Source organism: Ailuropoda melanoleuca, chromosome 4 (assembly GCF_002007445.2).
Source record: "Ailuropoda melanoleuca isolate Jingjing chromosome 4, ASM200744v2, whole genome shotgun sequence".
NCBI lineage: Eukaryota > Metazoa > Chordata > Mammalia > Carnivora > Ursidae > Ailuropoda > Ailuropoda melanoleuca.
Genome location: NC_048221.1, coordinates 54,152,717 through 54,178,504, shown reverse-complemented (window position 1 = coordinate 54,178,504; position 25,788 = coordinate 54,152,717). Strand labels below are relative to the sequence as shown.

The 25,788-nt window shown below is 52.1% G+C and overlaps 1 protein-coding gene across 5 annotated transcripts in view; it reads left to right on the top strand.

Annotated features, from left to right (window-relative positions):
* Positions 1-25,788, top strand: part of FBLN2 (fibulin 2) — a 60,440-nt gene that overhangs the window by 18,260 nt on the left and 16,392 nt on the right. Inside the window, exons 2-8 of one of the 5 annotated variants that reach the window (XM_034658843.1) lie at positions 11,415-11,526; positions 12,952-13,081; positions 15,252-15,432; positions 17,979-18,188; positions 18,802-18,918; positions 19,548-19,649; positions 21,721-21,861. In XM_034658843.1, the coding sequence (XP_034514734.1) occupies positions 11,415-11,526; positions 12,952-13,081; positions 15,252-15,432; positions 17,979-18,188; positions 18,802-18,918; positions 19,548-19,649; positions 21,721-21,861 (993 nt within the window). The remainder of the gene's footprint in view (positions 1-11,414; positions 11,527-12,951; positions 13,082-15,251; positions 15,433-17,978; positions 18,189-18,801; positions 18,919-19,547; positions 19,650-21,720; positions 21,862-25,788) is intronic. The other 4 variants (XM_034658840.1, XM_034658844.1, XM_034658841.1 and 1 more) reach the window with 4 other exon arrangements.

Here is a 25,788-nt window from a genome sequence, read left to right as displayed (position 1 = left end):
CACACAAGGTGATGGGAGGTGCTGGAAAGGGCAACAGAGGCTGTTTGTCACCACTGTGTCTGTGATCCTGGTGCAGGAAGATAGAGCTCAGGAGCCCGTCTTGTTTGTCTGCTTTACGGTCCCTGTAAGAGGACTCCAGGCGCTCCCGGGGCCTGCAGGTCCCTCCTCCCCGCCCCCAAGAACACCAGGCTGCCAGGCGCAGAGAGCAGCGGGCGCTGGGCTGTTTGCTCAGGCCTCTCAAACATCCTGTCCAAACAGGGTGCCGGTGGAGAAGGCCAGCTCATCACCGTCCTGCCAGGTGCACGTGCTTTTTCTGCAGCATTTCCAAAGCCACCATTCTTTAGGACTTTAATGTCTGGGAGAGGGGACTGTCCAGAGGGGTCGTGACCTCTGAGCACCCATTGTTCTGTGATCAAAGGTGGTCATAATCTCCAGAATCTAAGAATCTTTTTATGGCGGAATGTCTCTTGAACGGGCAATACCTGCATGAGATAAGAAACCATAAAAATACAAAAGGGGCAAACAGGGAGATGTCCATGTGCTTCCTCCTTCCCACGGTCAGGTCCTGCCCTGAGCCTCCTGGCTGTCCTTCTAGAAATAATCCATCTATGTCCATATAGCCCTTTAAAATGATAAAGGGTGACTTATTGTATATACTTTCCAGCATTGACCCTTACGTTCTTAGTTTTCTCTCTCCTTTTTTTTTAAGTAGGCTCCATGCCCAGTGTGGGGCATGAACTCGCGACCCTGGGATCAAGAGTCAGTCTCATGCTCTACCGATTGAGCCAGCCAGGCACCCCATCCTTAATTCTTCATAGTACGTTCAGAAATCATGCCTTATAAGTGCACAAACACCTACCTAATTCTTTTTAAAATCTGCATAAGAGTGGACAGATATGACCTCAGTTATTTAATCACTGTCCTATTGGTGAGATTTTGGTTGTGTCTGACCTTTGCTCTCACAAATTCAGCTGTAGCAAGCATCCCTGCCGTGCATGTTTGTGTCCATGGGGGAGGGGAATCTGTCAGCAGGTTAGATTTCTGGATGGAGGAAGTGCTGTGTCACATTTTTTTTTTTTTTTTACTGTGCAACGCATCATTTTCTTTTTATTGCAGTAAGATACACATAACATAACGTTGGCCACTTTAACTAGTTTTAGGTCCGTGAGATGTAGTATATTCACATTGTACGAGTACGTCACCCATCTCCAGAAAATTTTTTTTTAAATATTTTATTCATTGATTTGTGGGAGAGAGTGAGAGAGCACAAGCAGGGGGAGCAGCAGAGGGAGAGGGAGAAGCAGACTCCCCACTGAGCAGGGAGAAAGATGCCATGCAGGGCTGGATCCTAAGACTCTGGGATCATGACCTGAGCTGAAGGTAGATGCTTAACCGACTGAGCCCCCCAGGCGCCCCATCTCCAGAACTTTTTCATCTTCCTAAACTGAAATCCTGTGCCCATCCAATACTGACTCTCCATCCCCCTCCCCCAGCCTCTGGTAACCTCTAGGCTACTTTCTGTCTCTCTGAATTTGCCTCTTCTGGGTACCCTATATAAGGAGAATCATGTCTTTGTCCTTTTGTGCCTGGTATAAAGTCACTCTCTGGGTCACAGTTGAAAATACTCTTAGTCTTTAGTCTGAGTCTTAGAATTTTCTAATCATAATAACTTTTGCAGTAATGTTACTGTTATGAAGTGTTTGTGACTATCAGCACAAATGAGACTTACATGGCAATTAAAGGAGTGTTTAAAGGGGGCACCCATTGGAGGTACCGGCAGTGGAGACAGAGGCTGTGGCCGCCTGCCCTGACCCCCACAGTTCCCACCATCCTGACTTCTGTGCACGGGAGTTCCTTCCTTTTCTTTAGAGCTGTACGGTCGTGTTGCCTTTTTCCCTGTCTTGGAACTTCTTATGAAAGGCAGTCTGCAGCATTCCTCTGTGACTTGCTTCTTCCCCCCAAGATCCTGTCTGATTCATCCGTGTTGTTGTGTGTGGTTGAAATGAATCTGTGCACATCGTGTGGTCCTGCCATGGCTTATTCACCCTTTCTTTTGTCGAGGGGTGCTTGGGTTGCTTGCAGTGTGGGGCTTCTGTTTGTGGGTCTCCGGGTGGAGACCACAGGCACCTGTTTCTCCTGGGCGACTACCTGAAAATGAGATCACTGCATCACCGGCTCTGGGTATCTTCCACTCCATAGACGAAGTTAACGGTTTCCCAAAGTGCGTCTGTTCTCCCTTTGCTACTCAGGGATGTTGGAGGCGAGTTTCCTGCCAGAGTCTGTGAAGCAGATGGTTGGCAGTGCGTTCAGAAACCAGGATGATGTGGTGCTGGCCCATGTCTCTGGAGGTCAGGGAGAGGGCCACGGCTGCCGCTGTCACAGGAGATGCCCCTCCCCTTCTGTCCACAGGGCTTGCAAATCACCAGCAGATGACGGACACCACACACCCTCTTGGCCAGAGCTCAGGCAGTGTGACAGCGTGGCCAGAAATGGGGGAGTCCGCGAAAGCCCAGAGGAAAGCAGAAAAGGCAGGGGAGGGATTGCTGAAAGCCCTTCCAGCTTCCTCTGCGAAAGGGGTTATTGTTCTATCCATCCGTTTATTGGGCTGTTCCTTTGTTCTTTAATTAATTGATTGGTGAGTAGTCGTCAGACACCTGTGTGCCAGGGCCAGGGAGGTACTGGTTACTGAGCGCCTGTTGTTTGCAAGGCACTGAATCTTCTCAGCTCCCCGGAACTTTGTGAAGTGTGGCAGGGAAAGGTTATTTGCCCATTTAACAGGCAAGGAAGTGGAGGCTCAGAGGATGAGTGACTTGCCCATGTCCCCTAGCCCGCGCTTCCAGCAGTGGTACAGATGTGCCTGGCTCACCCCCGCCCCCTGCTAGAGCCCTTAGCAGAGAGGCAGCCTGGGCCAGGTGGACGGGCCGTGCTTGTGTTCTTCTCCCTCATTTTCCTAAGCTTGTGCGCTGGGCTGTGTATCTGAAGCTCTATTTACACATCTGGAAAATCGAGATAATCATCCAACTTCGTGTTGTTGATGTAAGCTTTCCAGAAGATGGTAGACACTGAGGGCCTGGGATACTTGATTCAGCCCTGGGCCCTGGGAGCCCTGAGAGGACTCAGACCATTTCTTGGCTCCTGAGACCCTCTCAGTCTGGTGGTTGAGACAAGCATGTCACCTGACAGTGACATTACAGTGAAAGTATGTACCAAGTGCTGATGTGAATGAAGCCAGAGGAGGGGGCCACCGGTCCCCCCGGGTTGGAGGTGGGTACCAGTGGGAGCTCAGCAGATGGAGAGGCTGAGTCACATGTGGATTGGCTGGTTAGGGATGGTTAGTTGCACAAGCAGAGAAGGGCGTTCCCAACATGGACCAGCATGTGCAAAGACAGAGTGGCAAGGAGAAGCATGTGGGGCCAGGGTAGAGCATAGGAGCTGGACGTGACTCTGGGCTGTGATTGCCCCACCAGGGAGGGGTGCGTCATCCTGTAGGACAGTGGCCTTCCAGTAGGGGTCTGTGGACCACAGGTTTCCTGAGCTGATTGGGACTGGGGAAGGCCAGGGAAGTAGGGTGGTGTGATGAGGGTTGGCATAGAGGTTAGTTTAGATATAGCAGTCAGGGAGCTTCTCTCTGAGGAGGTGAGAGCCCTGAAGGAGAAGGGACAGCCATGTAGACAGTGGGCATGGGGCAGGGCACAGGAAAAAGGCAGAGGATTCCAGGCAGAAGGTAGAGTACGTGCAAAGGACCTGGGGCAGGGGTGAGCCTAGGGGGTTCAAGGAGTGGAGAGAATGAGTGAGAAAGAGGGTCAGAGAACAGAGGTGAGGGTGAGGCAGTCAACAGGTCTTTGTAAAGAAAGGGGGGCTGTTGGGGCCTGTAGGCCAAGGAGAGACACAGTCTGATTTATATTTGGGACTCATTCTGACACCCTCTGGAAGATGACTTGGAGGAGGACCCCTGTGGGAACAGGGATCATGTCGGACCAAGAGGTGGTGGTGGAGTGAGGGGCCAGGTGGGTAGACTGGGATGCACTTTGGAGGTGGCCCGCTGGGTGATGGACAGAGGTGGGGAAGGAGGAATTGGCGTAGCAGGGTCCTGAGGTTGCTGGCGGCCCTTCAGTGACGCAGTGGAGACCTGGGGAGAGGTGGTGTGAGGTGGTTCAGTTGCTGAACAGCTTCTGGTGGTGGGAGCACCAGGGAGCAGCGGCGGTGGTTCCTTCGCCGGCTGTGCGCGTGGGCACGGGGCTATGGCTGGACACAGGTGTGTGGGAGGGGTCAAGGAGAAGCAGGCGCTTGACGCTCAGAGCTGGGTGAGATCAGCCAGGGCCTGTGTGGAGGTGGAGAAGGGAAGAATCCTAGGACTGGACATCTGAATGGTGGTGCCTGGAACTTACAGAGAACCAGAGAGAAAGAGGCTGGGGACCTCAGAGGGGGCAGTCAAGGAAGGAGACCTGGAGGAGAGGGCCTCTGGGCTGAGCCTTGAAGCACTGGCGTGGAGAAGGAGGGTGTGTCTTCTGGTCTAGGACATGGGGGTACATGTCTTGTGGGGTTTGGCCTGGCCCTGCCTCCCATGTCTTGGACAGTACCAAGCAGTGCCAGGCTTGGCCCCTGTACTAATTCCCCCTCCTGCTCCAAGTGGGTGGCCCTCCCAGCATATGGGTTCACAGCCTCTGAGTTCCTTTGTCTGAAACAGAGGGAAGCCAGGGTGGGAAAGGCCAGGGGAGAATGGTGGGAAGTCTGCCAAACACAGGCTGAAACCTGGCTTCTGATCAAGGAGGGGGCAGGAGGAGAACACCATTCAGTCCATAGGGAAGCAGAACCCCTCTCAGGCTGGTGATGGTTAGATTCTCAGACAGGGCCTTCAGGATCAGCTATATCAAGTCACCCATGCCACGGATGTGGGGAAGTTGAGGCCTGGAGGGGGGAAGAGAAGAGGGGAAACTGAGGCTTGGGACTTCTAACTCACCACCTGATCTGTAAAGTAGGGAGACAAGGGTACTCACTCATCATAACTTTAAGGATGAAAGTGCTTGGAGCCGAGCCTGGCACTAGCCCACACTTCATTCCAGCTGTTACAGTTATTTTGACAGGGCACCCATCTCAAGTCACCTGGCTAAGACCCAGGGATCCACTGCAATCTCCTGATCTCAGTAAGGCAATCTTGGAGAAGTCTTAGTAAGAGTTCAGTCCAGTAAAAGAAAGATGTGAACTTGAGCTATGCACAGAAGGGACAAGCTGCCTGGGTGGAGTGAGTTCCCCATCACCAGAAGTATTCAAGTGAGGCATGACTCCCATGTGCCCAGAGAGTAATGAGAAAGGATTAAGCATGGAATGGTGGCATCACTTTCAGTGGCCACAGAGACTCCAGTGCCTTTGTAGAGAAAGAAACAGACAAGTGACGAAGTAAGCTCATAAATAAACAAGATTTCACACAGTGATAAATGCTAAGAGGAGCCTTAAAAATGAGTGATGTGATGAGAGTAACTGGGGCTGGTTGGATATGCTGTCTTTTGCCATACAGGGATTTTATATTTTTATTGTATTAAGGTTTTCCTTTTTAGTTGTGGATTTTGTTTCTGTTTTCCTCCAGCTTTATTGAGATATAAGCGACATATAACATTGTATAAATATAAGTATACAGAGTGATGATTTGATCTACATATGTATGGTGAGGCGATGACTACAGTGGTGTTAGATAATACGTCACCACACAAAGTTGCCATTTTTTGTTGTTGTTTGTGGTGAGAACATGTGACGATCTGTTCTCATAGCAACATTCAAGTACACAGTACAGTAACTAGTCGCCGTCCTGTGCAGTAGATCACCAGAAATTATTCACCTTATAACTGCATGGAAGCTTGTACCCTTTGCCCAGCAACTCCACATCTCCCCAGAGGCTCCCCCCAACTGATTCCCTGGCAGCCCCCAAATGACTCTGTTTCTTTGAGTTTGACTTTTTTTTTTATTCCATGTATAAGTGAGATCATACAGTATTTGTCTTTCTCTGGCTGACTTAGTTCACTTAGTATAATATCCGCAAGTTTTATCCATGTTCCTGAAAATGGCAAGATCTCCTTTTTTATGGCTGAATAATATTCCACACATATATACATACATGTACATATAGACCTATATGTACATATACACACATACCTGTACATACATATACATACACACACATGTATCTGCACGTGTATACCACGTTTTCTTTACCCTCTCATCCATCAGTGGACACTTAGGACTTAGGTTGCTTCCATTTCTTGGCTATTGCAAACAATGCTGCAGCAAACATGGGAGTGCAGATATCTTTTTGAGCTGTGCTTTAATATCCTTCGGATGTATACCCAGAAGTGGAATTGCTGGACCATATGGTAGTTCTGTTTTTAAATTTTCGAGGATCTTCCATACTGTTTTCCAGAGTGGCTGCACCAATTTACATCTCCACCAACAGTGGACAGGGTTCCATTTCTCCACATCCTCACCAATACTTGTTATCTCTTGTCTTTTGAGTATCAGCCTCCCTAACAGGTGTGAGGTGACATCTCACTGAAGTTTTACTTTGCATATCTCTGGTGATGAGTGATGTTGAACATCTTTTCACATACCTGTTGGCTATTTATATGTCCTTGAAAAAATGTCTATTTTGGTCCTTTGCCCATTTTTATTTTATTTTTTTAAAGATTTTATTTATTTATTTGAGAGAGAGAGACAGCCAGCGAGAGAGGGAACACAAGCAGGGGGAGTGGGAGAGGAAGAAGCAGGCTCCTAGCGGAGAAGTCTGATGTGGGGCTCAATCCCAGAACGCTGGGATCACGCCCTAAGCCGAAGGCAGACGCTTAATGACTGTGCCACCCAGGTGCCCCCCTTTGCCCATTTTTAAATAAAATTAATTTTTTTTTTTTTGCTATTGAGTTGTATGAGTTCCTTATATATTTTGGGTATTAACCCCTTATCAGATACATGGTTTGCTGATATTTTCTCCCATTCTGCAGGTTCCCTTTTCATTTTGTTGATGGTTTCTTCTGCTGTACAGAAGCTTTTTGGTTTGATGTAGTTCCACTTGTTGATTTTTGCTTTTGTTGCTTGTGTTTTAGTGTCTACCAAAAACTCACTGCCGAGACTGATGTTGAGGATCTTTTCCCCTGGGTTTTCTTTCTAGGAGTTGTACAGTTTCAGGCCTTACATCCAAGTTTTTAGTCCATTTTGAGTTGTTTTTGTATGTGTTCTGAGGTAAGGGCCCAATTTCATTCTTTTGTGGATTTTACTTTTGAAAACAGCTCTCTTTATCCTAAAATTATTTTCTTAGGTTTTCTTCTAATACTGCCTTTAGATTTGGAATTTACTTTTGTGTGCGGTGTGAGGTAGGTCCCAACGTCATATATTCAATCCTTTCCACACTGAGTTTGAATGTTGCCTTTATCATATACATATCACATATCAATGTTGCCCATATGCACATAGTTCTCTCTCTGAATTTTATTGTTTCATTGATCTCCTTGTCTCTTTAGTTATTAGAACTTTAAACTATGCACTTTTTCCTTTCAGAATTTTTCTTCAGTATTCTTAGACATTTTCAATTTTGGATGAATTTTAGAATCAGCTTGACAAATTTCATGACAAATTACGTTGGGACTTTATATTGCATTGAAGTTGTAGATTAAATGGAGGAGAATTGATGTCTTCAAGGAATCTTCCCATCCAGATACATGGGATATATTTCTAATAAAATATACTGTTATATCTATTAGACAATTATTTTTTTCCTTCATGTGGATTTAGCATGTTTATGATAAATTTATTTCTAGGTTTGTTTCTGTTTTGAATGACATTTTTTTCCTCTTACTCTTTCTATTTAATTGTTACTCTTGTATAGGAAAGCACTAAATTGAGTAACTTGATTTTGGTTTTGACCACTTATTTTGGCCTATTATTATTATTATTATTCCTTAGTATTCACTTTAATACTGTGTTAGTTTTTGTTCCTTTGGATTTTCTAGAAAGATGAAACCACAATATCTGCAAAGAATGACCATCATCTCTTTGTTTCTAATATTTCTGCCTCTTTTTTTCTTGCCTTATTGCATCTGCTAGTATCTCTAGGACAACACTAAACAGAGTGTCAGTAGGCATTTTTGTCACATTTCTGACTTCAGTGAGACAGGTGTCTAGTGTTTCACCACTGAGTGTGATATTTGCTACTTGCTTCTGGTAGATAATTCTTTTCATTCCTCCTGGTACAGACCTCAGGTTGTTAGTGAAACTTATTTTCCCTCTTTTACAGAAGGGGACTTGAAACTTAGAAAAGTTCAATAACTTGAAATGTCCACTCAGCAGATGAAGCTGATGATTCTTAGTGCACTCCTTTCCTGGAAACTTGCAGGCTGCTGACATCCATTGGTGCATTTGTTCCTCAGCTCTGCTAGGTTATGTGAACTGCTGAAGGATATTTAGAGGTCTTTGTAGGTTTCAGCAGTTATGCAGCTTAAGGTCCTCATAGTAGATAAGGACACTGATTCCTTAGAGAGAAAAAATGGCTATACAGGGTAGCACTAAGATGTGGACCCAGGCTCAAAGTTATTCCATTACACCCTGCTGTCCCCCCAAAGTGGATATAGGTATTCTAGATGAACTTTACCTTTGTTTTGGTTTAAAATTTTTTATTGAAGGATAATAGCATACAATGTTATATTAGTTTCAGGTATACAGGATATCAATTCAACAATACTATACATCGTTCTGTGCTCACCACAATAAATGTAACCACCATATAATGTTATTACAACATTATTGACTTATTCCCTAAGCTGTAGTTTTCATCTGTATTTATTTCATAACTAGAAGTTTGTATCTTGTAATCCTCTTTATTATTTCACCCATCCCCCCACCATTTCCCTTCTGGCAACCTTCAGCTTTTCTCTGTGTTTAAGAATCTGTTTTCTTTGGGGTTTTGTATTTGCTTATTTATTTTTTACATTCCACACGTAAATGAAATCATATGGTATTTGTTTTTCTCTGTCTGACTTATTCCATTTAGCATAATACCCTCTAGCTCCATCCATGTTGTTGCAGATGGCAAGATCTCATTCTTTTTTAGGGCTGAGTAATATTCCATAGTATATATGTGCCACATCTTCTTCATCCATTCATCTATGGATGGACATTTCGGTTTCTTCCATATCTCAGCTGTTATAAATAATGCTGCAATCAACAGAGGGGTGCAGTTATCTTTTCAAATTAGTGTTTTGTTTTCTTTGGGTAAATACCCAGTAGTGAAATTACTGGATCATGGTGTATTTCTATTTTCAATTTTTTGAGGAATCTCCATACTGTTTTCCACAGTGGCTGCACCAGTTTGCATTCCCACCAGCATACACAAGGGTTCCCTTTTCTCCACATCCTCACCAATGTTCGTTTTTCCTTGTGTTTTTTGTAGTAGCCATTCTGACAGGTGTGAGGTGATATCTCATTGTGGATTTGATTTGCATTTGCCTGATAATGAATGCTTTTGAGGACCTTTTTATGTGTCTGTCGGTCTAGACGTGTTTTATCTTTGCATGTCATTTATTTTTAGACCCAGAAGCAAATGTTTGGGTTAATTATACTCATCTTCTGGCACCTTACACATTATCGTCTCTGTAAGACTCTGTCTTATTTTATTTATGTATTTATTCCCTTATATGCCTTTTCCCCATTGCCAATCTCTGCCCCACCAGAGGCAACTGCTCTCTTCTGTTTAATTTGCATGTGTGTGTGTTTTTAATTTATGTGCAAAATGTGCATTGTAATTTTGTATGAAGTGTTTTTAATTTGTGTAACAGGTCTCACCTGGTTTCTTCCTTTCCCCCCCAGTGCTTTGTTGTGCCACTCCGTGTTGCTGTGTGTATGTGTGCCTAGCTACATGTTGTTGTGTGTGCCTCTAGTCTATTATTTCTGACAGCTGTGGAGTCCTCCATGGAGGACAGCCCCACATTCTATTCAGCCACTCCTCCACTGGTGAACATTCACTTCCATAATGACGCCAAAGTGTCACGTCCTTGTAGTGGTTGCATTACAGGTCTGGGTGAGGACTTCCTGGAATGCACAGCCAGGAGGAGAACAACTGGGTCCGGGACAATGTGTATACTTAATTGTGTCAGTGGTACCTTACCTCCTTCCAGACTGGCTGTGCTGCTGACTGCTTCTACCCCCAGGGCATGAGGGCTCCAACCTGTGCTTGGCATGTATCACTGTTTCTGATTTTTCCAGTTTAATAGCTATTTTACTTTGGGGTTGTTTTTTTACGTTAGTTTTCAGGAGATTATGACATTTTCTCAACGGCAATTCTTTGCTGGTTCTAGGGATTCCAAAAATGTCTCCGAACCTGTCAGCAGTCTTCTATTTGTCCATGGGGTTCTTAGTTATAGAGAATTTTAATTTTGAGGTGGGCAGATTGATCTGCTTTTTAAGCTCAGGTCTGGGCCTTTCAGTTTTAAGACATTCCCCTACCCCTGCCTCCTTCTGCTCTCCCAGCCACGAATATTTTCTCCACTAACTTTCCTAGATGAGATTTTTTTTAGAGAGAGAGAGGGAGAGAGTGTGCGGTGCACGCGTGCACCAGTGAGGGGGGGGGCAAAAGGAGAGGATGAGAGAGAATCTCGAGCAGACTCCCTGCTGAGCTGGATCTTGTGAGCCTGAGATCATGACCTGAGTCAAAATTAAGAGTTGGGCTCAGCCCACTGAGCCAACCAGGCGCCCCTCCTCGATGAGTTTTAAACTTTCCTCACCGCTGCTATTGCTTCTTATGCCTCGTCCTGTCTTGGTGTCTTAGGTCCGGTTCCTTAGGGGCAGAGCCTGAGGGGCGCCTGGGTGGCTCAGTCAGTTAGGCGGCTGCCTTGGGCTAAAGGTCATGATCTTGGGGTCCTGGGATCGAGCTCTGTGTTGGGCTCCCTGTTCAGGGGGGAGTCTGTTTCTCCTTCTCCCCCCTCAAAAAGTAAACAAATAAAATCTCAAAAAAAAAAAAGCAGAGCCTGACTTGAGGGTTTTGTGCATGTGGTGGTTCATTTGGAGAACTGCCTGGGGTGGGGGCAGGGAAGGAGTTAGCCAATGCCCTGGATCCCACTGGGAGTTCTGGAATGTATGTGGCCCCACACACTGTCCCCTCTGAGGCAGGGCTGGGTTTTTGTGCCCCCACTAGTCACTGGTTGGCCATAGTTCTGCCGGCCTGCTCCCCCATGGGTGGACTTAACCTTGCAGGCAGCTTGCCGTCGTACTTGGGTCACCCTGCACAGCAGCGGGGGAGGGGTGGGTGGTGAGTGAGTCCCCTGCCTGAGAATGGGGGTCTGAACAGCACCAGCCACATTTACTAAACTGGCTGCCTCTGCACACCTTAGAGCCAGGTGCCCCCGCTAGTGCAGTGACTCTGCCTGTGTTGCTGCCCACAGTGTCCACGAAGGATCTGATCGAGACGTGCTGTGCGGCCGGACAGCAGTGGGCCATCGACAATGACGAGTGCCTGGAAATCCCCGAGAGTGGCACTGAGGGTGACACCTGCAGGTAGGGTGTGCACCCTGGAGCGGGCACAGCTGCCCGTTCGCCTTTTCCGGATCCCTGCTTGCTTTGGCCCCGGGGGCCCCGGCTGTGCAAGCGGGGCGCACGCGCCCCCTGTGTCCACAGGCACGTTGTGGCTGCTGTGAGCGCGCCGGCCAGGCTCCCTCCAGGTGCGGCGAGCCCAAGATTGGCTGCAGGAACAAAGTAACCACATACATTTGTAGCTGGGCTGAGGAGCAGAGTTCAGAGAGGGTACGGTTTGGAGCCAGGGTTAGAGGACCGCTGTCACCTGGGAACAAGGAGGTGCCGCACTCACTGTGAACCGTGGCTGGGGCTAGGCAGTGCGCAGCCCATGCGAGATTTTCCTCCCTGGCTTTGAACTGGGAGTCTTCAGCCCTCTTTTCTTACCCGACTCTGCTACCCGGGGGGTCTCCAGAAGCCTGGCCTCCCGCTGTCCTCTACTGTGTTGATTGTTTTTTCCGACTCTAGCGTTCTCTGCAAAGGACTCATTTGTGCCTTTGCCCCAACTGTGCTGGGCCCAGAAGACGTCTTGGTCAGCCATTCCCCTCTTTTTCCCAGGGATGTCTTCTTTTCCAGCCTACTTATTTTTCTAGATAAAGAGGACAAGGTTCAGAGAGGTGATATGATTCACCCAAAGCCGCACTGCTCCCTGGGAGCATGGCCAGAATTAGAGTCCCCGTTTCCTAAAGTCTAGCCCCCCCGTGCATTTTTAGAGACATTTAAATTCTAACCTTGTCCCTTTCCCTTCCCTTTTATCATCGTACCAGTTTGGGGGCTGCTTAAGAGTTAGAACATACATCGTTCAGGGGTTTTGAGCTTAGTGGCCCTGAGGTATGCTTGTATCCCTCTTGTGACGGGAAACTCACTACTTCATAGATAGGCAGTTCCATCACTGAATAGCCCCCGCTGGGACATGCCCTTTCTCAAGTGAGACTGAACCCAGCTTCCCGGTGACCCCCCTCTTTGTGTGCTGGCGGCCCAGGGCAGCCTTACAGATATTGGGTGGCTCAGCCCAGGAGCCTGGAGGCTGCTCTCTTCCAGGCCACGCTGCCCTGCGCTTCCTGGGGTTGAGTCTCCCTATCCTTCTCAGCCCCGTGGGGACCACGGAATGCTGACCCCCTCCTACACTGGTCAGGGATAGACAACGTGGAGTCCAGTGGGCCCCAGGCCTGAGTGGTCTTGGTCAAGCTCAGACACCGGACCCACGTTCTTTTGTGGGGGATGCGCTGGCTTTGCCGAGGCCCCCACCACCAGCACGGTCCTTGCTTGCAGTGGGCCTCTGGCAGGGGCTTCCCTCTCTGAGCCTCCGTTTCCTCGTCTGGGCAATGGGTCTGGCCGTCCCTCCCGGAGGGGTCACGGAGAGGATGGGGGCCGGTGCTCGGGTGGGGCTGAGGCACACCTGTGTTGCAGGACAGCCCAGAAGCACTGCTGTGTGTCCTACTTGAAGGAGAAGAGCTGCATGGCTGGCGTCCTGGGGGCCAAGGAGGGCGAGGCCTGTGGGGCTGAGGACAACGACACCTGTGGCGTCTCCTTGTACAAGGCAAGCCCGACCTGTGGCATCCATAGGCTGGCCCAAGGTCTTCATGGGCTGGGGGGTTAGGCTCCCCGCGGGACTCCTCCATAGATTTGGCGGGCTCTTCATCTGCAGAGAAACCACCACCAGCTCTTCCAGTGGCCAGTTCATCCAGAACTGTTTGTTGAACACCAGCCTGTCCTGGGCCGCGTTAGGCACTAAGGATGCAAAGGTGAACAGCACATGTAAAGGCCTGCCCTCACAGGGCTTTCTGTTTCTGCTTTTTCTTTTTGTATCCAGCTTATGTCCCTTCACATCACGTCCTCAAGGTCACCCACGTTGTAGCGTGGCTAAAGAACCATCCATCGTGTAGCTATAACACGTTTCACTGATGGCTCTTGGGTCACTTCTGCCTCCTGCCTCCTGTGAATAATGCTGCTGTGAACGTGGGGCTAAGAAGAGCCTCTCTCGAGGACAGACAGTATTTCACTTCCACTGTATTGGCTTGAACTTTGTCCAGTGGCCAGACCAAGCTTCTAGGGGGCTGGAGAATGCAGCCTTTCTTCTGGAGAGGCCATGTGCCTGCTGAAAATCGGGAGGAAGTGAAAACAGGTCTTGCAGATGGACAGCTGGCTGTGTGCAGCAGAGGACAAGGGCGAGTTAAGAGAGTAGAACAGCTTCAGGAGAAACTATGGGGGATGTTTGGGGGAGATTAGGAGAGAGAAGAGGAAGCAGTTGAGGAAGCCAGTGTCACAGGCCTGGGTGCCTGTGACAGGGACCGCTGGAGAAGGGTGCCATTTGGGAGAAGATTTGGACTTTGATTTTTGTCATGTTGGGGTCAGTGTTTCCTAAAAACTGGTGTTAGGGAGAGGACTTTGGTGACAGGCAAGTTTAGCGTTCCACGTGTGTCTGTATGTTTGACCATGGACCAGCCCTCTTTTCTGAGCCTCAGCTTCTCTGTCTATAAAATGGGGATAATAACGCATGCCTCGTGGGATGGCTGTGAGAATCAGAGATGATGGAAACTCAGTATTTATTAAGTACATGGTGGGTCTTCACTAAGTGGCAGTGCCCACCATTGGGAAGTGCAGGTCCGGGGTGTCTGCGAGCTATTGCCATGGGACACGCCAGCCCAAAGCCTCGTGGCTTCCGACTCACTTAACTCATGAGTTAGGGTGGTTTTGCTGACCTAGGCTGTGCTCGGCTGGCGCTAGGTAGTCTAGGATGGTCACAGCAATGCCGACTTTTCTCTGCTCCGTGTGGTCCCTCAACCTCCAGCAGCCTAGGCCTGGGCTTATTTGGCGGGCGGCTGGGTTCCAACACAGAGAGTAGAAGTGTGCCAGGCCTTTGAGGCCTCCACTCAAAACTAGCACACTCTCACTTCTCTCTCATCCTCCTGGCCAAAGCCAGGCATGAGGCCCAATCCAGAAGCTGGGAAGGAGGAACTGAGCAAAATGGTAGAACAGCGAAGAGTGAAAAATAGGGGCTGTTGTAGCAATCAATTTACCACGGTAGTTGAAACAAATGAAATATTTTGGTTTTAGAGGTAGGCAGTCTGAAACGGGGCGGATCTATGTGATATGTTCAGGTACCCAGGCTTCTGTTTCTCTGCTCAGTCGTTGTTAGCTTGTATCTTCCATCTTCATGGTTACCTCATGACCCTGGATAGCTGCTAGGGTTCCAGCTATCACATTGCTTCCGAAAAGGAGGAAGGAGAAGAGCAAAAGGGATACACTTCCAAGTTGAGTCAGCCCCAGTTTAAAAGCTCTCCTGAAAACATCACCCATTGATGTCACTCCTGTCTCTAATTTCTGTCTTTTAGGTGGCCTGAGTAGAATTGGGTTCTGCTAGTAAATATTGATGTGGGGGTGCTGGTTAATGGATGTGTCTGGGGTTAGTTTATAGTTCTTTTCACGGTGGCCATTTATTAATCATTGCGAAAAAACTTGCATCAGCCCTACTTTGAGCCAGACTTGGGAAGTGGAGGCCGATGATGCCTCTGCCCTGGGATAGCACATACAAGGTGGGAGAAACGAGACAAAGATGAATTCATTCCCAGTTACCAGCCCCTCCCTGAGCCTGGCCCCAGGCTGCATCCTGGGGGTCCTGAGTGAGTCCCTCAGGCTCATAGTCCATGGGGAAGGCAGATGGGCTCGGAGGGCCGGGCCGTGAGCAGTGATGGTGTGTTTCTCTCCAGCAATGCTGTGACTGCTGTGGCCTGGGACTCCGTGTGCAGGCTGAGGGCCACTCGTGCGAGTCCAACCCCAACCTGGGCTACCCCTGCAACCACGTCATGCTCTCCTGCTGTGAGGGCGAAGACCCCCTCATTGTGCCCGAGGTCCGCCGGCCTCCGGAGCCCGAAGCCATACCACGGAGAGGTGAGTGGGGAGCAGAGACTGCTGTTGGGGCTTCCAACCAAGGCTGGGTGCCCTCTTGCTTTTTGTGGGAACCCAGGGTCCACTGTCACCTGTGGCGGAGGTACGAGCTCTGCTCTGGGTAGAGTTCTGTGGCCTCCAACGGTGACCTCTGCCCTATTGTTTCTGAGATGGTGATCCCATCTGGCTATGTATGTACCATCCACTCTCCCCACCGAGCCACCAACTCCCTGCTGCCTTTCCACTCTCCACTCACCCACCCTCCCATGTCCACCTGCACCTCCACACATCTTCCTCCCCATTCACTCTTCTACCGTCCACCCATCCATCCATCTCATCACCCCTGGCACATCCTCCTGACCCTGGTCCATTTCTCCACCCAGTCATCCTACTACACTGTCCATTCCCCTGTCCCCTCATCTGGCCACTCACACATCTGCCCTCCATCCATGTATCTACCCAGCCACCCACTCACCCACCCATCCACTTACCCAGCCACTTACGCTTCTGCCCGCCCATCCATCCATCCATCCTTCCATCCTTTATCTGTCCATCTGCTGATGTATTCACCCACCCACCCAGCATTTATCCATTCATTCATTTACCTTCCTTCATTCATCTGCCCTCCATCCCTGTCAGCTCTGCTGTTCCGTGTCTTCAGGGTACAGGATAGAACTAGCATAAAGTATGCATTCAGCCTCTTTAGGACAGCACCGTCTTTCTCCCTGAATTCTCAGTGTTTGGCCCCGAAGAGTCACTAGCAAACAACTGAATGAACAACGCGTTTGTCCGGCCGTCTCCCCTCCATCACCTGAGCCCTCTGAGGGCTAATCAGGCCTGTGCCCTCTTCCTCTGTGCCCACGCCCAGAGCCTGCCCCCAGGCAGCCGCTGGCTATGTGCATGGGAGCTCTGGTGCCAGGGCGAGCCTGGAGCCTGAGTAGTCTTAGAGCTTCTGGCCCTCAGTGTCCCTGGGGTCTCCTCCTTCCTCTGACTTCCATGTGCTGTGGTCACTGTTCCAGCTGCCGTGTCCAGCCTCTGTCATCCTAGCCAAGGATGTCTCCTGGACTCATGACCGTTAGCCTTCTTTGTGCCTGTGGGCCAGCAGGAGCCTGATGAGGGTGTCCCAGGTGAGCCCACAGCGACTCCGCTAAGAGGGACTGGCTGGCCTTACCAGACTAACGTGGACACAGATCCATGTCCAGTCCAAGGAACTACCACTTGCTGGGGTTGGCTGTAGGGCCCTGGTGGAGCAGTGCTGTGAAGGTCCGGTTAGTACCAGAAGGGTTTGCTTCAAGGTGAAATTTGGGAGGAAGTTTGGCTTAAGGAGTCACAGGGTGGGGACAGGGCCGGGAGGGGCCAGAGCCAGAGGCGCACGTTCCTTTCCTCCAGCAGGGAACTGCTGGATACCCTGGGGCTCGGGAGCCACAGATGGTAGGGTCAAACTGACCTGGGTTCCCGTCCTGCTCAGGTGACCCTTGGACAAATCACTTTGCTCCTCTGAGCCTCAGTTTCCCCTCTGCCAGGAGCATCGTATGAAGAGCATGCTGGTGAGGGTGGGTTGAGCATGAACCCTAGAAATGCTGCCCGGCCTGCAGCACGCTCGGCAGAGCCCTGGGCGCAGGCCTGTCTGCTGCCTACCTGCAGTAAAGGTCTCCGGGCTGGACCCCCAGCTGCCACGGCCCCGCCTGCACGCACCAGGCCAGGGCTGACTGGGCTGGAGCACAGAGTAAACACCGTCAATGTGAAACGTGTTTCTCAGATGTGACCTCATGCAGTTGCTCTCTTGGGACGCTCGGCTGCCTGGGGCCAGTGAGCAAGGCTGAAGTCCCATGCTGACTAGAAACATTGAGGGCTGCGGTCCCCCCCTTCCCCATTCCATTACTGGTCTATAAAGAGCTCCAAGGCAGCTCAGCCCCAGGAGTCTTCTCTACCACTCCCACCTGCTCCCCACTGCAGCCCCGGGGGGCTGGAGAGACCCAGTGCTGCCGAAGGGGACATGGCTGTGGAAGGCCCAAGTGAGAGTTCAGATCCCCATCTGACAGAACATATGTTTGGGGTCCTTTCTGTTGCTAGGGGTGGTCCTCCCAGATGTCGCCGAGATCAGGGGTCTGGATCCAGTTCAACACTTTGGCCAAAGCTTCCTGGAGACTGTTATGGGCCTGGTCCTGTCATATTGCAGGGCAAAGACTTGGACCTAGCTCTGATGGGTTCATTCTTATTGCTGGAGGTCTGTTTATTCATCTGTCCATCCATCTGTCCATCCGCCTATTCATCCATCCATCCACCCGCTCACATACCCACCTTCCTATCTATCCATCCATCATTCATCCACCCCTCCATTCACCATCTATCATCCACCCCTCCATTCACCATCTATCAATCATCCATCCATCCATCTATGCATCCATGCTTTGTCCGTTTGAGCTATCTTAGCTGGGCACACAGGAGAGTCTCAGGTGGACCTGCACTGATTTCCCAGGGGTCTATAGCATCAGCCGCCTGCTGGGGCCAACCTGTGTCCCATCACGAGCACTGACCGCCCCCCCCAGTTGCAGAGGCAGAGTTGGCGAGCCGGGAGGCCCTGTCCCTGGGCACGGAGACTGAGCTGCCCAACAGCCTGCCCGGCGACGACCAGGATGAGTGCCTGCTCCTCCCAGGGGAGCTGTGCCAGCATCTCTGCATCAACACGGTGGGGTCCTACCACTGTGCCTGCTTTCCTGGCTTCTCACTGCAGGACGACGGCCGCACCTGCCGCCCAGGTGAGGGCCCAGACGGCTGGGGCACGGGCTGATCTTGCCTGTGGAGCGTGGTGTTCCCGTGATGGGCACAGTGGGCTCCTGCCCCTCCTGTCACCCTGCACGTTGGAACCCGTGGGAACTGGTGGCCCCTAGCAGTGGGATTTGTAAGGCCCGGCGGACAGGCTGAAACCATCTGCTCCAACTGAAGGTCCATTTGCGTCGGCAGCCCCAGCGCCCCACTCTAGATCCCAGTGCAGGGCCAGGACCCAGGCTACAGACACTCCCACCGACCCAGCTCAAGCTGTGTCCCCAGCACTGGGCCTGAGGTGGTCAGGCTGCCTCAGTCCCTGGTCTGGGGGCCTTTCTGCCTGTCGGCTGTCCCAGGATAGATAGTTTTAGTCTAGAAACTCACTCCCCTCCTTCCTATCCTCCTCTGCCCCAGATAGCTGTGAGATCGATCTTGCCTGGGGTACGTTGCTTTCTGAGCCTCAGTTTCCTCTCCTGTGAAATGGGTAGGAGAGGATTAAATGAGGCAGTCTCTGTCAAATGCCTGGCATGGTGCCCAGGGTGTGAGAAGAGCGTGAGGCCTGGCTGAAGGCATGAGCTGTTCCCTTTCTGTCTGCTCTGCCCACAGCAGACGGTGACCCCCCACAGCCAGAGGCTGCAGAGGATTCTGCACTGAAACCAGATTCCTCTCAAGTGGCCTCCAACACCATCATGCTGCCAGTGCCACAGCCCAACACCTGCAAAGGTAACCTGGGCCGTGGAGTGGGTCTGGGCCTCCTGCAGGAGGGAGCTCCCCGGTGCTGGGCATGCACAAGATAGCCTCCTTCCAAAGGGGTGCTTCTGCTTTGGGGATTTGGCTGGTCTTGCCTGCCTGAGGTCAGGAGTTGACAGTGTAGCTGAGGATGTGAGGCTGTGTGTGGGGGGAGCCTAGGGCCGGGGGTGACCCCCAGCAAGTCTATTAACGACTTTTCCTCTCAGGTCCTATAATATGGAAAGAATAGAATCCTTGCTTGAGAAACTGTCCTGGAGACTGTTTGCAGTCCTCTGTGGAAAGTTCTCTGTGTTCTTCCTCTCTCCCCCTCTTTCTTGTTCCTTCTTTCTCCGTATCCTTTCTCTCCCTCCTTCCCTGTCTTCTCTGTCCCCTCCTCTCTGCCAGCACTGTGACTCCTGGGAGGGGTTTGGTATCTGAGCAGTGGTGGCGATGGGAGGTCCCGAACATCGTCCCCGACACCAACCGGTGTCTGAGCTGATTTACCAGGGGACCTTGTGGAAAGGACTGGGGCTGGGGTTCCTTGGCTCCCAGGCCCTCTGCCTGTAGGCTGGAGCTGGGGGCGACAAGCCTGCTGGTCTCTAATCTCGGTGGTTTTTCCCCAGACAACGGGCCCTGTAAGCAGGTGTGCAGCGTCATTGGGGACACAGCCATGTGCTCCTGCTTTCCTGGCTATGCCATCATGGCGGATGGTGTGTCCTGTGAAGGTGAGTACCCGGGGGCTGGTCTCCTACTTGTGCAAACCTGAGCTGGCCTGTGGCGGGGCCCCAGAGTGGAGATGGGGCGCACAGAATGGGGTGGAGGTGTTCTGGATGTGAAACGCACTGTGTTAGTAAGGGAGTGGGTCTGCCTGCTCTGACCGGAGCCCCAGATGGAGGAGCTGAAACAGCTCTTCCCTCACCTGTCACCATGCACAGGTATGTGCGTGCTGTCCAGGTGTGCCCACAGGTGTGTGCGTGCCATCCAAGTGTGCCCACAGGTGTGTGCATGCCATCCAGGTGTGCCCACAGGTGTGTGCGTGCCATCCAGGTGTGCCCACAGGTGTGTGCATGCCGTCCAGGTGTGCCCACAGGCTGGCCAGCACTTCAGGCCACTTCCACCTTGTTGTTCTACCATTCTCTAGAGCAGCACTTCTCAAACTTCAGCATGCCGCAGTCACCTAGAGGCCTGGTGACAGCACGGATCCTGAGATCTTGACCCTGTAGGGCTGGGGTGGGGCCCGAGAATTTGTGTTTCTTTCAAGGTCCTTGGACCACACTCCGACTAGCCCTGTCTGCTTGGCTGAGATTAGTTTGTGACCCTTGTCCTTGTTCCAGCCAGGTGCCGAGAAAGAGAGAGAGGGGAGTACATGCCCTGTTGTGGTAAGGCAGGACGTGGGAGTGACGCTTTCCCCCCCCCGTCTCTGAGGGGAGCAGGGCTGGGGGCTAGAGGCCCCAGGTGGGTGGTATGTGCTTGGTTCTGTTACTGAAACCAAAGAAGGGGCAGTGGATGTTGGTAACTCTGCCATTCATGAAGGGGCCAAAAGGGTCAAAGAGGGACCCAAAGTGAGTCCCGCTAGGATTGGTCTTGTCTTGGTGGGACTTCAGGGGACCAGGACCTCCCACTGTGAAATGGGGGCATTGGGTCCAGCACCTGCTGGGGTGCCGCCCACAGTGAATGACACCTCGAGAGCAACCCGAGAGACCTCGAGACGACACCGCCTCATGTCTGGAGGCAGGACAAGCATGGAGTGTGGAGAAGGCTAGGCAGTGCTTTAGTTCAGGGTCAGGGTCAGGTTCAGGAGATGTGACTTCAGTGGGTGTCTATCGGTAAAAGGGTTAAGTCTATCTGAGAAAAACCTGACATCCAGCCACTTGGCTGAGACTGTGTTCTGATGTGGATGAAAACCATTCACATGCCCAGAGAGGGCAGGAGGCTGGCCCAGGGCACACAGCATGGCAGTGACTGGCAGACCTTTCTCCCAGGTGGTGGGAACAGATCTCAGGGACCGTCTGGGTTTCCCTCCCCATCCCTCAGTGTCCTAAAAACATGAGGAATGCACCTCTCCTCGGTTGGGACTCCTTTGGTCCCCGTCAGGTGTCTCTCCAGGCCTCTGCGGGACCCCTGCCAGGAAAGGCTGTGGGGTCCAGGCCAGAGGTTGCTGATGGCGTTCTGAGGGGGTAGCCTGCCATGCAGGGAGATCTGGCTGGGCTCCACCCTGTTTAAAATAATCAAGTGAGCGTTACCAACCATGAAAACGCAATATTTTTTTAAAAAATGACCAGATTTCAGGTTTCTCTTCAAACTTCTGCCCACAGGGGGTTCACAGTCCTGGTCTCCCCATAGAGCACAGGGCCCAGAGTGCCCCAACGAGTCCCCCTGTCCCCTGACCCCTTTTCCTATATATGTTGCCAGTTTGGTCTGCTAGGCACTTAAGTGCCAAACCCCTGCTGTTGTGTGGCTCCTTGGCTGCCCGTGGAGGTGGAATGTCTCCAGAGCTGGGGGTTGGGGAGACAGCCTCTGGTCCCACCCTGCTGTGTGCCTGGGGGCAGGCCGCCTATCCTCTTTGAGCCTCACCTTGCAGTCTGTCCTCACTGGGGTTCTGGCTCTGACAGCTTTTTGATCATACAAACTCAGACTTGGGCCCCAAGCCCAGAGGTACAACTGATGTGCTAGGAGGCCTTGGGTGGGTCCCTGCCCCTCTCTAGGTCTCAGTTTCCCTCTCTGTCACGAAACGCTCCACGACAGGCCACACCCCTCTAATGGCCCTTCTGTTTTTCCTCCTGCGGCCGTCACTAGACCAAGACGAGTGCCTGCTGGGCACTCATGATTGTACCCTGCGACAGTTCTGTGTGAACACCTTGGGATCCTTCTACTGTGTCAGCCACACGGTGCTCTGTGCCGAGGGCTTTATTCTCAACATGCACAGGAAGTGCGTGGGTAAGCGAGAGCCCCTGCCTGCGCCACCGTCAACGGCTCTCTGCTCTGCTCCATGCCACGCCGCCACGCCGTGGCCACATGCTAAAGGGCCTGCCCTTTGCATATGAGCTCTCAGCACCCCTGCTCCGTGTCATGCCCTACGTGTCCTGGTGTCCTGTCCTGCTGCTTCACCGACGTCACCGGGAGGCTGCTTTCCCCAGGGACCTGTGTGCCCGAAGAGTTAGAAAACAGATTGGTGTGTGACATGGCTGGGTGGTTGAAATGAGGAGGCCCCATGTGCAGGCAACAGGATAGAGTCCGTGGGGTCTGGAGGCGGGGAGGACTGGGTTTGAAGAGGGACCCCCTAGGAGCTCTGTGGCCTTGGACAAATGTCTTCCCTGCTTCAAGCCTCGGTTTCATGACCTGTAAAAAAGGAGGCATTGACCCTCCCGTGGACATTATATGACGTGTATGGCATAGCGCAGAACCTGGGGCACAGCGAGCCTGTGATGTCAGCTGCTCACATGACCTTTAGGTGCCGACAGAATCTCTTCCAGAGGTGAATGGATGGAATTGGGCTTGGGCACACCCAGCATTGCGCCCCGACTCAGCGTTCATTTGCTGTGTGACACTGAGCAGTGGAGCTCCCTCTCTGAGCCTGTTTCCTTGCCTCTAATCTTGGGGCCAGAGGACTGGGCAAGGGCTGCTACCCAGCGGTACCCAGCTCCTGGCCTGAGTGTGGATGGGGCTGGTGATGATGGTCCTTCCTGCCTGCCTCTTGGTGCACCTGTGGGCCAGGAGCTGGGACTTCAGGTGTGCCCCGGGGGCAGTGAGGAGGGCAGAGCTGAGGCTCTTCCATGGCTCAGGGGTCTGATGTTTTCATGGAGGAAACATGATGGTCCTCAACAGAGGAAGAGACCCAAAGTAGCAGGGACTCAGGGCACACGGCTGGAAATGCTCCAGCAGAGACATAAACAAGGGGGGGAGGTCATTCCCACTGGTGGCATCTGGACACACTCCCCGTAGAAGGTGGCATTTGCACTGGTCTTTGAGGGTGGATGGGACTTGGAATTCGGGAAAGGCATGCAAGGCGGAAGGAACAGCTTGAACAAAAGCACAGAGGTAGGAACAGTGCAGAGTGCATCCAGGGCATGTGATCAGAGCCCCGTCTGTCTTCTTTGTGCTTGCGGACCATGTCCAGCCCGGACATGTTCTCTTCCTCACCCTCTGCCGCTGGGCACATGGGCCCACGGCGCTGGGCTGAGGGGCGGCTACAGACATGTTTGCCCCTGGCCTCCAGCTGTTGGCACAACATGCGCCCTCCTGAACCCGCTTGTCAGTGGCTGGGTAGCTCTTCTTGTCTGGGTTGTGTCTGCGTGTGGATGTCTGGGAAGGCAGATCCTGCCCGGGCCTGCAAGCATCCCTCCCAGGATGCCCTGGCTGTGGCTGGGGTGCGGGCTCCCCCGGTGGCCTGGACAGAAGATCTCGTACTAGAAGGGGTCACCAGGCAGCCAGAAAACAGGTTCTGGGATTAAATCAGCAAAGGTATATTTCATTCAGCAAAATTTATGAGCTCCCATTCTCTTTCTTTTATGTCTCCCTCCTTGTTCATTCTGCACTGACGCCCCGGTGTCCCGCCTCCTTCCTCCTGCTCCACTGACATGCTCATTTTATCATCTGTTAGTTCATGTTCTCCCCATCACTTCTTCATGCACAGACGAGTACTGACGTCTTCTGTGGTTCATCTCCTAGCTCCAGGCACAACTGCAAACCCTGGCTGGTGCAACGGGCGACTTGCACTTGGGTGAAGAGTGTGCCCTCTGTGGCCAGACTGCCTAGGTTCAAATCCTGGCTCTGCTGCTTTCTAGTTGCAAGACCTTAGATGAGTCCTTTAGCTTCTCAGCCTCAGTTTCCCCATCTGTGAAATGACATAGTAGTCTCGCCCGCCTTAGTCACCGTGGAGATTGAGTTAGTCCTTGTAAAGAATAGTATTTGATGACATTGTTATGATTCAACAAATGGGTTACACTGAGGCAGCCTGCATCGGTAGTGAGTTTCCTGTCACTGAAGGCATGTAAGCTGAAGTGGGATAGGGTGGAGCCAAGTCCAGAAGACTTCTAATGGACCTGTGACTTCTGCAGTTTGTCTTTTGTGCCCTGCCCTTTGAGGACCATCTTGGCCCCTGGGGAAAGTGTTCCAGGTGAGCTATTCTGCTAGATGATGGGAAGGAAGCAGCCCCGGGTTCTGCGGCCCATCCCGCAGCAGGGTGGAAAGGGCACCACTCTGGGCTGGGTGCTCTGGGTTCCCTTGCTGCTGCCATGTGCAGGCTGTGTGACTCGGGGGCGGCCATGTCACTTCATCCTTGAAACAGCGTTGGTAAACCACCAGGCCCCTAGCAAACCTCGGGTAGTGTCGGCTGCTGTTATTTATGACCGTGGTTCCTACCAGGCTGTTGGGGCTGTGGAGCTGGGGCCTCTTCCTGGGGTCATGGGAACATCTCTCCCTGTCATTCCATGCTGGGAATCAGAAGTCTGACCTTGCGCAGCCAAGCCTTCCCAGGAAACTGCTGGTCCGAAACTCTCCGTTTCTCAGCGCCCCATTCCACCCCCACCCCGAGTCAGGGTCAGCCTGGCCTGCATGCCGTTTGGTCACCTGTGAGTTTGGGAGGGTGTCTTTCCCCACAGCCCTGCACCCCACCTCTCCACCTGGTCTGCATCATCCTCATAGACGGAGCTCCCAGGTCACCACCCCGAGAAGCGACTCCGACAGTCTGGGGCTCCGAGACTGCAGCTTTTCTCCCCAGCATCTCTACCTTCCCTGTCCTGTCCCCACGCCAGGTGGCCAGTTCTTTGAGGGTGGGCGCTGTGGCCAACACCCCACTTGGCCAGTTGGCCTGGCACAGAATAGCGCTGGTTAATGTGTGTGCAAGGGATGAAACGCATCAGTGAAGGATTGCGGCGGCTCCTGCCAGGTGGAGCGTGGAGGCAGCTGGCATGGGCGGTCATCCGCTCATCCTTAGTCCCATGCCTGGGGCAGGTTCTGGGGAATTCTCAGGTTCTCCCACCCTGGCTTCTCTCACCTTTGCGGGTTTCTCCCTTCCCAGGTGCTCATCCCAAGTCGGTTCTTGGCCTCTTTACTCTGTGCCCTGTCCCCAAGGGGACCTCAGCCCGTGACCACTCCAGTTAGTGTCTCCATTCAGACCCATTCCATGAACTCACATGCGTGTCCGGCTGTCTCTTGACACTCAAACTCACCATGTCCATGGGGTTCCCAGCCTTCTCTGCCAGCCTGGTCCTCACCGCCGTCCCCACCCCAGGCTGGGAACCCCGCTTGTCCAACTGCTCAGCCAGGAAGCTCTGCACGCTTCTTGGCTCCTCTTTCTCGCTCACCTCCGGCTCACCCATCAGGGGATCCTGTTGGCTCTACCGTCACAGCATTTCCAGAACTGGCTTGCTTCTCCTCGCCTCCACGGGTGGTGGTCCCAGCTCCGTCATCCATCTCCTGTTCTAACAGCCTCCATGCTCACCCCTAGAGTATTCACACCCAGCCAGGGGACCCTGTTACAGATGAGTCAGACCCTTCTGTCCTCTGCCGGAACCCTCTGTGGCTCCCACCTCCCTCTGCATCTGCACTCTCTTTGCTACTCTCCCCTGCAGCCACAGCCCCTCCTGGCTGGTTCTGAGTCTGCCTGGCTGGCTCCCTCCTGAGGGCCCTGGCATCCACTGTCCCCTCTGCCTGGGATATCTGCTTGCCTCATTCTGTCAGCCTTTCATATGCTTGCTCAAATGTCCTCCTGTCTGAGGATCCCCCCGGACCTCCCTGCTGACCTCTGGATTCCGCATTCCCTTCACCGTGCTCTGGCTTTTCCACGGCACTCATGACCACCACCCTTCCTACTTGATGCTTGTTTATTTATCTGTTGGGCCTCCGGCAGGGATTTGTCTGTCT